This window comes from Anomalospiza imberbis, chromosome 3 (genome assembly GCF_031753505.1).
Source record: "Anomalospiza imberbis isolate Cuckoo-Finch-1a 21T00152 chromosome 3, ASM3175350v1, whole genome shotgun sequence".
In the NCBI taxonomy this organism is placed as follows: Eukaryota; Metazoa; Chordata; class Aves; order Passeriformes; family Viduidae; genus Anomalospiza; species Anomalospiza imberbis.
The window spans coordinates 49,818,956-49,832,324 of record NC_089683.1 but is presented as its reverse complement, the minus strand read 5'-3'; the positions used below and the strand labels follow the sequence as shown (position 1 = coordinate 49,832,324).

The following is a 13,369-nucleotide window of genomic DNA, read 5'->3' as shown; positions in this document are numbered from 1 at the left end:
TAGAAAAGAATGCTGTGTCTTTCCAGATGGTATTTTGTTTTGTAGTTGTGAACGATTCAAGTTAAGGGCTTGAAGTTGTGGATGGCTTTCTAAAAATGACTCCTGGAAGTGTATCTGGTCTCACTATTTGGTTTGATATCCTTAGGAGACAAGATACTCAAACGTAAGGGGACTGCCTGTGTGTTACCACACAATTCAAAGCAGCTAGAAAGCTGTTTGTAGTAGTCAACACCATGTGCTCATAAATGAGTGAAGTGTCTTGTTATTTTGGGAAGTGCTAAGAAGTATTTTTAGTATATTCTTTTTCTTTTTAATTGGATGAAACATGATATCAGAATCAAACATTTTTGTTTCTGTTTTCATTTGTTCCAAGTGAAAAATTGAAGCACACAATCTTAATACAAAGTAGTATTTTATTTGTTGTTACATATGTGTATGCAACATGTATATACTCCATAGGATTGGGTATATTCCAAAGTTAAAGCATCTCAGTGAGTAATCTGTGGAGGCCTTATGTTTTAGATTTAATAAAACTCCCAAACTAACACACTGTTGTTGGCATATAATTTACAAAATATCTGTTCTTAACTTTGCAAAACTCATTGCATTGCTTTTCAGCAGCTGAAGTATTTCACTTGTATAATTATTTACTGTACCAAATTTGAAGGGTTTTTTTCCAACCTCATTGCAAATTAATGTTTGCAGAGGTGCTGGATTGAAATAAGGGGTATGCATTGAAGAATTTTCCTAAAGAAACCACCAGTGACTTCCAGAATGTCTTCATTCTTAAGATAGGTTTGTATTTAAATTGCTGTCTTTAATCTCTTCATTTTTATAGTTGAGTTTTAAAGACAAAATTAATCATGGTCAATAAATTGATTTGGCTTTATAAAGCCATATATTTCCTAGTCGTCATGTCAAATGCTTCTGAGTTTTCTGTTGAGTAGAGAAAGAAGTTCTGACTCTGAAAAGTAAAGATCAAATCCCAGCTGCAATAAGGACTTGTTTCTTTCTTCTCTTTAGACTGTAGTGCAATGGTGTTGAGGTGGATGTAAGAAAGCATTCATCAGCAATATAGTGGGAAAAGCCAAGGAAAAAAATGCATAACATGAAGTCCAGTGATAGTTCCTGATGTTGTCACTTTGTACTGCATGATATGACATGGATCACTAAGAGAGACTTTCACTGGAATAGGTTTGTGCTGGTGACTCTCAATTCAGCCAGTCATATGTATAACTAATACAGAACAGTATGTGAGAATCCCAAGGTATTCTGTACGTACCAATGATGGCTTTGAAGTGATGTGGTCAGGATGGAGCAAACCAGGCAAAATAAACTTCAGATTTCCTAAGCCATAAAGACTTCCTGTGTTACTTACAGGAAGAATCATGACTAGGTGTCTTTCCTGAGTTTATTAAATCAGTGTCCAAACAAAAAAAAAAAAAAAAAAACAAAAAACAAAAAAAAAAAAATCTTAAATCATCAGTTTAGATTTTGTTTTTAATTGGCATGCAGTATTTAATGCGTAGAACAGTTGATGGTTTTTGTGGTTGGTTTTTGTTTGTTTGTTTTTTTAATCATTCATAACTCATCTTACTATTGAATCTATCCAGTTTGTTAAGCAAAAGAAATATTCCCTGAAGCAGATAGATTGGACTTGGGGGGATGGAGGGTGAGGTGGGAGTCTTTCAGTCTTGAAAGATTTTTAGAAATGGCAAGTCTTGTCATCTTATCTGGTTTTAGGTTATAAATTAAAAGAGAATAAATGTGCAGAAACACATCAGTGGGCAAGCTGGGGATTGAACTGAACCAGACTGAATGGGAAGAAATACTTTTTAAAGTTACAGAAGAGATTACATTTGGAAGGAATTGGCTTCTGACTTTAGTACCTCATGGTATTGGGGTTTAAGGGTGAATTCTTTCCATTCAGTGTTATAATTCACAGTAAAACTTTGACAAGAAGCATGGAGTGCTTGAAAATTTTTTAACTTACTTTAATTGTTGATCATATGTCTTGGTCTTAATATAGTTTGTTGTAATTTCAGATGAAATTTAAAACATTGTGGAGCTATAAAAGAAAAAATAGCCTAAAGCTGTTTTTTTTAATAGCTGTGTTTTCACTTTTTTTCCTTCTGCTCTTTTTCGAAAACATAGCATTGTCCAGGATGCCTCTCAGATAATAAGTTTTCTTTTGTCAGTGATTCAAAAAACTGGTGAAAGATTAAATGATACCTCATAGCAGCTGATGCTGGGATCTCTCAGTTTGATCTCAGAAGCTTTAGTTTTAACCTTTCCTTACATGAATTCCTGATGCAAATACTTACAATAAATTTATAATAAATGCTTTCTTGATTAAATGTCCCAGTTTTTTTACCTCTCTTCCAAACCATGACGTTGGTTCATATTTAGTTCAGTAGTTATCCTCAGTTTGTTGCAAGCCATGAAGCCTGGCTTTTGTGAAAATTAATAGAAAGCCTGAAACCTGTTACTTGTGAGAGTTTTGTTCTCTTACAATTTAGCCAGAATTACGTTCCCATATTCTGTGTTTTAAGCGCACACATATCAAGGGAAATTCTCTTTCTCTGTAAATCGGCGTTACAAGTGGGAGTTGAATGGGGCAGTGGCAACTGTTACCTGCCATTACCAGCTGGTCTGAAGTTACCCAGCCCTGTTACTTGAAGTGCCACAAGGATTGCAGCAGGATATGAACGCTCTGTGGTCTTCCTCTTGATGATGTAGTTAATTCTAAATGAGATTTTCATTCCAAACTGCTTTCAGAGCTATGAATTGTTCAGTAGAGAAATTATAAAATCAGTGACACTCAGCTGAAGTTTGTTTCCAGAAATTTGCTTATAAATCCAGTTGTTTTATACAAAGCAAATCTGAATTAAACTGAAAAACAGTTCTTAGGTTTCTGTAAGAGCAAGCTATTTTGTAAATGCCGTTATATGTAGGACATTATTTACTTTCACTATTTTGGGGCCTAATCCTACAATTATTTTATGCAGGTTTCACCTGGAACATCTCGTTCAAGTTACCCAGCTACCAGCTATCAGGACTCCAGCAACTGGGAATCTCTCATGAAAATCAAAGAAGGGCTGCTAAGACAGAAAGAGTTTGTGATTGATAGGTAAGTGCCCAGCTCCTGCTGCATTAATTAGATTAGATGAAGCTAAAGCTACAGTGTAAAAGCTGGCTTTCAGGAGAGCTACTTCTTTAGTTAAGTTGTTGGGTTTCAGTCCAGTCACTATTTATGCACAAGTATGTAGGAGTTAATCCTGCTGGGAGAGAAGACTGGCAGCTGGCCTAAAGTCTTACACAAAGTTGGAAATGTATTTAGGAGGTTTAATGCCTCTGGAGTGGAAAAGGAACAGTGAGTCAAACAGCCACTTCTGCTGTCAGGTTCCCCTCTTAGCTTCTTACCAGGCTACAGGTGTGTATAGGATATCTTTCTGTTTGTAAGGTCTTGGAAGTGACTTCCAAGATGAAAACTGGTCAGCTGCATTGTACCAATTTTCTTTTCCATCACAAGTATAGAAATGCAATATATTAGAAGCCAGTTGATACAGCTTTGAGAAACAGACCTTTGTAGTAATACTCAGCAGTAAAATCCTATTCAAGTCCTCATACAAATCGTTCTGATAAAAAAAAAAAAATTAAATCATTAAATCCAGAATCTTTATGTCAATAAATATATAACCTCGTATTAAAATTCCTGTCAATCTGAATGGGCCTTAATAGCAACTCACTACCCAAACTCACAGTTTCTAGTACCAGGAGGATTATTCTTGTGCAAGATCTGTTCATTCCTCTATTGCAACAGAATGAGGAATTGCAGTGGTTTAAGGTGTTTCTGCCCCCTAGCACTCTGGCCAGTACCTGTGGTGGTTTTTCAGCGATGGAAGTTGGCATTGGGTTCCCAGTTGGATGTAGGATGTTAATGTGTGTGTTTACCTGCTGCTGCAGCAAAGGTGGGACAATTAGGAACTGAGGCATGAGCTCACCATCCCTCTCCACCAGCTCTCCTGCGGAGGTGGTGATCTCCCAGGGGGGTAAGAAGTTAAAATGGAAACATCTTTAGCTGTTGTTTATATCTCCTCTGTCAGAGCCTTTTGATCAGCTGCTTAAAGGCCATCTAAATTACAATGGGTTTTTTTCAGGCTTGCTAAGTCAGTAGTAATGCTGCAGTAGCAAACCTGCAGCCCACCTCCTGGGGCCCAGGCTGTCAGCAGTGTTTGTGAGTACATTGCTCATGATGGCTGGGGTGGTCTTCAGTGCCTGTGCTGGGCTTATCATCCTGTGCACTCTGCATGAAGGCTTGTTACACACTGGCAGCTAAAAATGCAGTTGGTGTTGTTGTTCTCACACTGAAAGTGTGTTTACAGTCACGGGAGAATTTTCTGAAGCAACTGTTTGCAAGTCGGGCTGCTTGCTAATGTTACCTTAGACTTTCCATGTGGAGGAAGAAAAGCCATTTCTTGATACCCAGTGACAGTGTGCTGGTTCTTTTTTCATACAAGTAATTTCTTTTGTCTGACTTCCTGATAATGAATACAGTTCTTTCACGATTTCTTACCAGAAGTCCATTTAGATAATTTCATTCAGTCAAAAAGGCAAAACACAGTTTGGAAGCTATTGAAATGGAACAGACCATTTAGTGATACATATTCAAGTAGATACTTGGTGTTAAATATTGTAATTTGTAATAATGCAGTGTAACAGTGCATCACAGAACAGGCTCCTCTTTGAATATTAAATTTCAATTTGAGCAAAATATTTGCCTGAAAATGAAATAGAAACATCAGTGGCTTTGTATTTTCAAGATTAGTATAAATCGATGTTGCATATTTTCAAAGTTTTAACAACAGATTGTTTATTTTCAAATTTTTTTTAAGAAGAGGTAGTGCTTTCTGTGATCAATAAAAATATTTTGGTTTCACTCATGAATAAAATGGTATGTATCTGCTATGCAAAAACCTTGAAATAGAACTCCATTAAAAAGCACTAGTGTTACATTTCTTATTAGATGGGGTGTTAATGAGGCTTAAGTGTGAAAACTACATTTCTTCAAGGCACAAAGCAGCACTAATTGAAAATGTGGTATTACCTGTATTTAGCACATGGGAACAAAGGGTCTTCTTGCACTGAGCTTCAGAATGGTGTTTTGTTTGGGAGTAAACATACGTATTCCAGCTCTTGGTCTTCCTGAGCTTAATTTAAACTTCTTTTCAGAGTTTGAATTTCTTTGGAAACAGTGACCTAGAATTAAAAACATAAAGTTTGCTAAAGTGTAGTTAATTCAACATTGTGGTAGTTAAATTACAGTATTTTTGCTTTGGGGAAAGAGAGAAGAAAGTAATTTGTTGAGTGAGGTTAGGTAGGAGGTTGCTAAGAGGGCCCTTTGGACGTGTGGTTTTCATGGAGTTTTAAAAGGTGTAGTCTCCTTAAGTCATATGCTGAATTTACAAACTGGTAGGTAGGGGGACAGAAGCTCAGGAGAGATGGGTTAGCCTCCTGCTGCCTGGTAGCCAGAGGAGTGGGACAGCAGCTAGCATGGTGCCCCAGACCCAGCTGTTTGCTGCTGGCAAGTACAAGGAGCAGCTGGATGGAAAGAGGTACACAGAAACACCTCCCTCTTGCCAGTGTCACCAGCCTCCCTTTCATCCACAGGGTCATTAACCTTTTTTTTTAAGGTTAAACACTCTTTTGCTGGGAATTGTACTAGTGTCCCACTTCTTGAGGAAGTGGAGGAGATTAACATCACACACCTTATTCTTCATAGCAGTGCTTAAATCTGTTGATAAGTAGGAAGTGGATGCTCTCTACAGGGTAGTATCTTTAGGCTGTTGTACTTTTGTTAAAAAAGGGAGGAAGAGCAGAAGGAAAGTGAAACATGCTGCCTGCTTTTCTACAACTTTTCTACAAAAAGATAAAAGGCAAAAAAAAAAAAAAAATCAGCCCTTTCAGATTAGATTATTAAATTTACTTCTTTTGCATTGGAAATCTACCAGATAGGAATAGTAGCAAGTAAGTTTCCAATAGTTACAGAAACAATTCAAGGAGTAATGCTTAACAGTGTGAATTGGGATACTTTGGTGTATCACTGGAAATGCAAGCATTTTTAAGTTTTTTAAATCCCAAAGAACCACTTGAACCTGAGAATAGAACAAGTCCCTTGATTTTGATCTGTATGCTGTGTTGAACAGCAGATTTAGTAATAGATAAATTAAAATGATGTATTTTGTGTAGTCTGTTCAGCATTTATTTCAGTAGTACACACCATAAATGAATAGGTTTAAAAGTGGTTTTGGTTTGCTTTTTAAAACTACTCTAGGAGTCCCTGCTAATTTAATAAGTAGAAACCAGAAATGCTTTTTAAGTCTACTCTTAAGAAAATGAGGGGAAAATTCTACTTTCAGGAAGTGAAAACATAGTGCAAGAAAGCGAGCCTGCTCTGTGTGTGTGTACCAGAACACAGTGGCACTTCTTTAAGGTGTGTCTCATGTTTTTTCCACATAAGAACTGTTGCACAGGCCATGAATGAGGACTTAAGGATGTAGTCTGTAAGAGGAAATTTCCTGCTGCAACACTTATTACTGTAATGTCTGTCACCTGCTGTACTAAATAATTGGATTATATCATTGCCTTATTTCTCTGGCAGCCTAATATGTAACACTGCATTATATTTAGCGCCAGAGGGAGCCAGCAGTGTTTGCATTGGTTTAGAAAATCAGTGTCACATTTTAATTCTTCACATTGTTCCTCTGTTCAGTACATTAACACCACTGAAATTGCAAGTGAATGCACTGAAAATGCATTGAAAGTGTTTGGTGCAATGCTGAATGTCTCTTGAGGCTGACCTGCCACTGTAGATGTCTCTAGTGTGGTCCTGGAAGAGTTTGTGTAGCGGGGGCTGCATGCGGTAGGTACGTGAATAAATGGCAAATATCTGGACATATGATACAAGCTGCTGAGAATAACACTTGTGCATGCAGTGTTCTCTTGCAGACAGCATAAGAGCATTTGAACAGCTTTTTAAGGAAAGGTAGATTTGGAAGTACAATTTTAGTGCATAACTGTTATCCCTCAGAGTGTAACAACATGTACATTCTAAAAGCACTTGCTAAATCATTAACTTTTAAATCCATATCTGAATTAGGATTAGATGCTTTCACTGAGACAAGAAGAGTAGATTTTCTTCGCCTTGTATCAAATTGTCCTGATTTCAGTAGATGACATGAAGCTGTATATGCTCTGAAAGTGCTCATTTTAATGCTAATATAAAGCTGTAGCTCTTTTAATTTCGACTGGATTGTTAAGATCTGCAGCATTAGCATATCCACCTGAGTGATAACTTGATGCCATTTTTGAGGAACCTGAAGCTTTATACTGCCCATGTGGTGAGTGCATGTGTGTATAACAGGGAGCCCTGTGCAGGGAGTGGAGCTGCAAGGAAGCTCCTCAGACAGCTTTGCTGTGTAAAATACACTTTGTTTCCAATAAAAGCATGAAAAGGGTACCTTTATATTTTTCCAATATCACTGATCACCCAGGTAACTTGTGGATGAGACTTCTGTATGTCTTGAGCTGGTAAACATTCTGGAAGGTTTTGTTACAGAGTAATTATTTTAGCTGTTTTAAAAGGTCACTCTTCCAGATGTGAATGCTAGTTACATTGATGAAATTAGTTTTCATCTAATAGCCTAAATCTTGGCAATAATGAGAGGATGTAGGGCTAGAAAAGACCTATTTAAGCCAACTGCCAGGCCCTAGGGAAGGCAAGCAGTAGTCTGTCACTAGATGCTTGCACTATTGGTTATGTGCGATACCAGCTATTCTACAGCCTTTCTGGGTTGGGCAGTTTGGTGATTAATTAGCTCAAATGTTAGAAAATTTTTCCTTATATGACTTAGTCTTTCCTCCTAGGTAACGTTTTTTAGTAATCAAGTAGTTTTTGTTATTCTTTGAGATCTCTCCAGCTGATGAGCACATCTTCCCTGAAGTGTCCAGACTGGCCACTGAGGCCTCCCTCAGGCTGAGCGCTTGTCTCTCACTGGCTGTGGTTGTGTGGTGTGGAACTAGTGCTAAACGATTTAATACTCCAAGGATTTAAATATTTGTAGGAAGTTCTAGTATTTGGCAGAGAACTACAGGGGAGGTGCAAGAGTTTCTCTGTGTTTGTCCTGGCAGGAGACTACAGAAGTTGAAGAGCTCCCACCATGGGAGGGAGAGTGCAGTCCTCTCTCCAAAGTGACATTTGTGTCTGTGTCCCTCTCATTCCTCACCCCCGTTTCAAACTTTATGCAATTCAGAAAAGTCATTCAAAAATGCCATGAAAAACCAATCCATACAGATCTGAAATCATGTCTTGACTCCCAAAGGTAGTATTCCCCTCCTTCCTTCAAGTTCTGCTTTGATTGGAAGAAAGGTTCACTTACAACAATTTCACAAAAAAAGAAGACTTTATTGCATAGGAAATTTGAGATCCTTTCTCATAAGCTTTGCTGATGTTGGTGTTCTTTGGCATTATCTTCCAAATTCCGGAAAACGTATTCACATTGTTTTTAGGACTTTGTGTACTAAGGATCTCTTTCCCTATCAGTACTCTGCACGTTTGGACTTCTGGTCCCAAGAGATCATGCCTCTAAAACAAAGGGGCATAAAAATTTGCATCCAACTTCTTAAGCAACAAAACAAAGCAGCGTACCTCCAGCTGCAGTATGGAATAAATTTAATACCTGTAATTCAGAGGGATCCAGGTTGTATTTTACCTTGTATCCTGATTCTGAAGAAATCTGCTCAGACATTTTCACCTAAAGCAGCAAATTCTTGTTAACTTGTGACTTTTGACGGTAAGCATCAATTGTCATTTGGTTTCTTAAGTTACTAGTGTCCCCTCTGTGGTGGAGGAAGCTGTATTCTAAGGTCCCTGAATTGTTTAAAGATACTGATCTTACCTTGACTTGGAGTGTGGAACTTAGGTTTATGCTAATTTAAAAATTAAAGTTAAAAAGAATAACTTAGAATTTGGGGGGACGAAGTGCTTCTCTGGTAGATGTGGGTTTCTAAAGGCTCTTTCGTGTTAAAGTAAGGGGTACGATGGGCTTATGGAGAATGGGCGAGCTGGTTCCAGATTTGAGAAATACAGTTTATTTCCAGATAAATGCATATGTGAGTATCTGTATAAGCATGTATACACACTTGTCCTGTGTGAATGTGAGAAAATTACGTGAATGTCAGTTATGTCATACAAATATTTTTGAGACTTCAGGAGACACAGTTTGTATATTAAGCAGTTTGTTAATGCTGGTCTTTGAAGACAGTCAAGACTTGTGCACATTGAGCTAAGTGCTGTTCTCTGCTATCACATCCTCTGTGCTGACTTGAATTTTCAAAGGGGATTGTTTGAGCTAAAGGACAGAACTGCAATTGAATCAAAATAGAGACCTCCCTCTCTTTCCATTGATGCTTCATGGTTATGGTTCCAACTTTCTTTTTGCTTAATCAATAGATTAAGTTGGGGTCAAGTAGCAGTAGAAGTTTTCCTCTGAATTCTGGACTGCTTTGTAAGTAGATTCTCAGGATGGGGGGATTACAAATGGAAGTATCTGTAGCAGGCAGAAAGACAGGTAAGGAATACTACTGTACTTAAATGTCAAGGAAATAGTTACACAGATTCAGCATCTTTGATAGCCTAATCTCTAGTGTTAGGAGTTCATGTAGGGGTGCTAGTTGGTAATTCTGGGAGAGGCGAGAGAATGGTACAATCTGCCATGACAGGTTTTTAACTTTTCCTTCCTAACAAAATATCATTGATTTGAAATAGTGAAACATGACTGAAGCCTTGAAATTTTATTTACAAAAATAAAAAAAGTTGAAGGTAATGGAAGAAAAGGGAGCAAAATACATGTTTATAAGACCTGGAAATAAGCCAAAGTCATTACTTTGTGAAAATGATACGGTTATCTGTAAATAATCTCTCTAGAATAGCTAACACATGGGAAATGGGATATAAAAGCTGGTTCAGGAGACCAGAGAGCAGCACATAGCCACCACTTTAGTCTTGTATGTTGGATAACCTGTCACTTCTGTGGAGTAAGCAGGTAGCTTCTGAAGTAAAAAAAAAAACAACCCTTAAATCATTATACCTGAAGAAAAAGACAAGATGTCCTCAGTGCAGAACTCTTCTGTGGGTAACTGTGACAGTCTTCTGTGCACCAGACAGTCTTTTCCTACCTTGAGATGAGTTTAGATTCTCTTTTTATCTGTTTGTTTCTGCACTACCACCCCCAGGTTCTGGAAATAATATTACACCTTGAGAGACAGCTGGAAAGATTTGTGTCAGAAGTGTTTGTGGAAACAATGTTATTAGTCTCATGTTTGTATTAATTGATTGGACAGAATATTTACAGTTTATGCATCTTTTAATGCCATTTCCTTCTGGAAGATCAGTTTAAGTAAGGAACACTAAAATGTCCCTTCCAAAAGGATCGTTTTTATTCCTGCCTTTTCTAATTTCTTTTCATTTTTTAACTTTTATTTATTTTCTTTTTAAACAAAATTCTCACCTCTGAGTCCCTTTGGTTGATTGATGACTTTGGATCAGGGTCTTGCCTCCTGTTCTCCTCTACCCTAGTCTAAGGAGAAGGGATGTGTTAAGACAGACACTTTAGGTAGTGATTTTTGCATTTGGACAAAAGGGCTAAATGAAACCATGTGAAAAGTGCCATGACACTGACATAGTAACTCTTCCTTTGCTGTCAGCATAAAATTGCAACGCTCACTTATGGGGAAAAAAATAAGGACGTTGTGAAGGAAAGCAGTTTCCATGGTGCCTAAGTACAGTATTTTCACTGAACCCAGATGTGTGAGGTTGGGGTCTGGTTTCTGTGCACTGAAGTCTGAAGGCTGGATTCCTGTCAGATTCCCCCATGCCCAGAGCTCAGGCCACAGGCTGTGCCCACTCGTACTCAGATGGCTTCTGGAAGCACTAAAGGTTGAGGAGCTTGACAGAAACTTGGAGGCACCTAAATGCTAAAGGATGCTTGTATTTTGGTTTTGTTTTTTAAAGTGCTGGGCTGCTAGATTGCTAATAGGGAGGCTTCTGGGGACAGTGTTCCCACTGTAATAGGCAACCTGTGTTTTTGAGAGCAACTGAACTTTCTAAATTCCCTTTAAATAAAGCTCAGTCTCTGCTTATGCAACAAAATGTTTGTTTCTGGGTGCCATGAGGTTAATGTTGTTTTCATAGAGGCAGTTAGTTATGTGAAGAAGTTGTGGGGTCTACACATCTTTAAAACATTTCTAGATTGTATTTTGTTGGCGAGATTATATAATGATGGAGAGTTTCATGCTTTGCAGAGTGAAAAGAAGCAAGCTAGTGAAACTCTATATTTTGTCTCATCTTGTCGCATAACTTGTCGCACCTTTTGTGCAATAGGAATTTGGTAGGGTAGGGAAAGGATTTTGAAAATAAATATGGTAATGTAGTTCAAACTACACTGGGTAGTTCAAAAATATTTTAAAACATATTCTCTAGGCTGTAGTATTCAGCCTCTTGAAATCCTGCCTGGGAAGGAAGGCACTGGTGAATTACAATCAGCCATAAACAGAAAATCATATAGTGCTTTCAAGGAGTATGTGACAAGTGGATAAATAATTTTGAAACACATAAATAATTTTAAAACAATGACCAACAGAGTGCACAGAATTGGTTTTAAGTTTATTGAGAAGGTCTCTGTATGTTTCTGGTGGGTGCTGACTGCTCCACTCTGGGGTCAGGTTTTGAGGTGCCTATTGCTCCATGGAGAGTTACTGCACAGCTCATGGGGCTGTGACTTGTGCTGGGGCGGAGACCTGGCAGGTGTTTGCCCTGCAGTCCTACCTAGTTCAAATGCAGTCATGATTTAAGCAGTGATAGGATTTGTGTTATAATTAAATAATGATACAATGCTGATACTGTTCCTGCTGTGCACTGGCCAAGCAGTTGGTGCGTGGTACTTGTGCTAGCACACAGTACTTTACCCTAGGGGAGGGTACATCTTATGTAAAGCAGTTGATTGAGAAAGTCTTAAGGAAAGCAAAAAGCAAGACCTTGTAGGGAAGCTGTGCTGACTATCTTATATTTTCTTCCTAAGTTTTTTCTGTTCCCCTTGATTTGTAAATCTCTTCAACTTTTGTCAGTAGTCAGCTCTGGTAAAGAGAGGGGCCAAGCAGAAGTCCAAGTGAAATGAAGGTGCCATTTTTGTTTTGTTTTGTTCTGCTTTCTGTATGCTTTTCCCTGCTTATACTTCCAACCCTAGCAGCAGATGGCAACAGAAGCCTTCCTCAACCCACACAAAATTGTTAAGAGTTTTTAAATTGTATTTCTACAGTTGCAGTCTGGTTGCAGTGGGAAGAAGCCCACAGCTAGTGTAGATCCTGGATAGTTGAACACCATTGTTAATGTATTCTTCAGTATAAGTCTTAAGATCTCTGTTTTTCTAATCTCTGTTCCATTCCTTTTTTTGTTTTTTCCTGAATTTAAATTTGTGTATTGCAGGCAGAATCAGCAAATTAACAGTTTACATCAGAAGATAAGGGAGAATGAAATACGAGCTCAACATGCAAGACTGAGCCATCTTGTGAACTGCGAAGAACCATACCTGACTAACTTACAGGTAGGATGAATACATTTTTTTCAGCAAAGCTTTCCACTGCCCCAGTACCTGGCACCTAAAAGCATGTTCACATTTTTCTGCAGGCCAGAGTGTAGAGCTTTTGTGATTATTGATGGCTGTGTAATTGCATAGCTGCAAATTGTGTAGAGAAAACCTCCTCTAAGTGTTGTAATTTACCTTATATTTGTAGAAATTTAAGTTTTGTTAAAATCCTGTACATACTTGAAGTCTGATAAAAATAAGATAGCAATGAAGAATTGTGACACTATACGAGTAAGAGTTTAACAGCATGCATGTATGGTAGACCTACAGGGAGATAAAAATAGTTTGATAGGAGAGTATCTGAAAATAACTAATGAGAGGTTTGCTGAAGAGGAGGAGGTACTGCCCTCCTGGTTAGATGGTTAGATTTTATGGATAGAATTGATGGAGGAGATATGAGAAGGCAGACTGGTGGAATACCTTTTGACAAGAACCTGAAAAGGATATGGGCTAGTACGCCTAGGGAGCACTTAGTCTGAAAGGGAATGTCTGGTGGTATTTTGAGAAATACGTTTCATCTACCTAGCACAAGTATCAAGTAGCATAAGGATGAGATAGCAAAGGTTCACCAAGAAATGCAGATCAGTGTGAGAACTGTGGCTGCTTATAGCACACAAATTTCATCTCCAGGCCTTGGCATATCTAAAAGGCAATGCAGCAAAGGATTG

General features: G+C 38.1%; 1 protein-coding gene and 1 long non-coding RNA gene across 6 annotated transcripts in view; one reads left to right on the top strand and one right to left on the bottom strand.

The window, feature by feature from the left end:
• The window catches only part of CEP85L (centrosomal protein 85 like), a 133,426-nt gene that overhangs the window by 104,068 nt on the left and 15,989 nt on the right, over nt 1-13,369 (top strand). For all 5 annotated transcript variants that reach the window (XM_068184350.1, XM_068184352.1, XM_068184349.1 and 2 more), the window contains exons 4-5: nt 3,009-3,130; nt 12,542-12,659. In XM_068184350.1, the coding sequence (XP_068040451.1) occupies nt 3,009-3,130; nt 12,542-12,659 (240 nt within the window). The remainder of the gene's footprint in view (nt 1-3,008; nt 3,131-12,541; nt 12,660-13,369) is intronic.
• On the bottom strand, nt 1,973-2,566 carry LOC137469903 (uncharacterized). Its single transcript, XR_010996774.1, has 2 exons — nt 2,300-2,566; nt 1,973-2,068 (listed from the first exon to the last, which is right to left on the bottom strand). It is a non-coding gene; the product is annotated as an uncharacterized lncRNA (long non-coding RNA).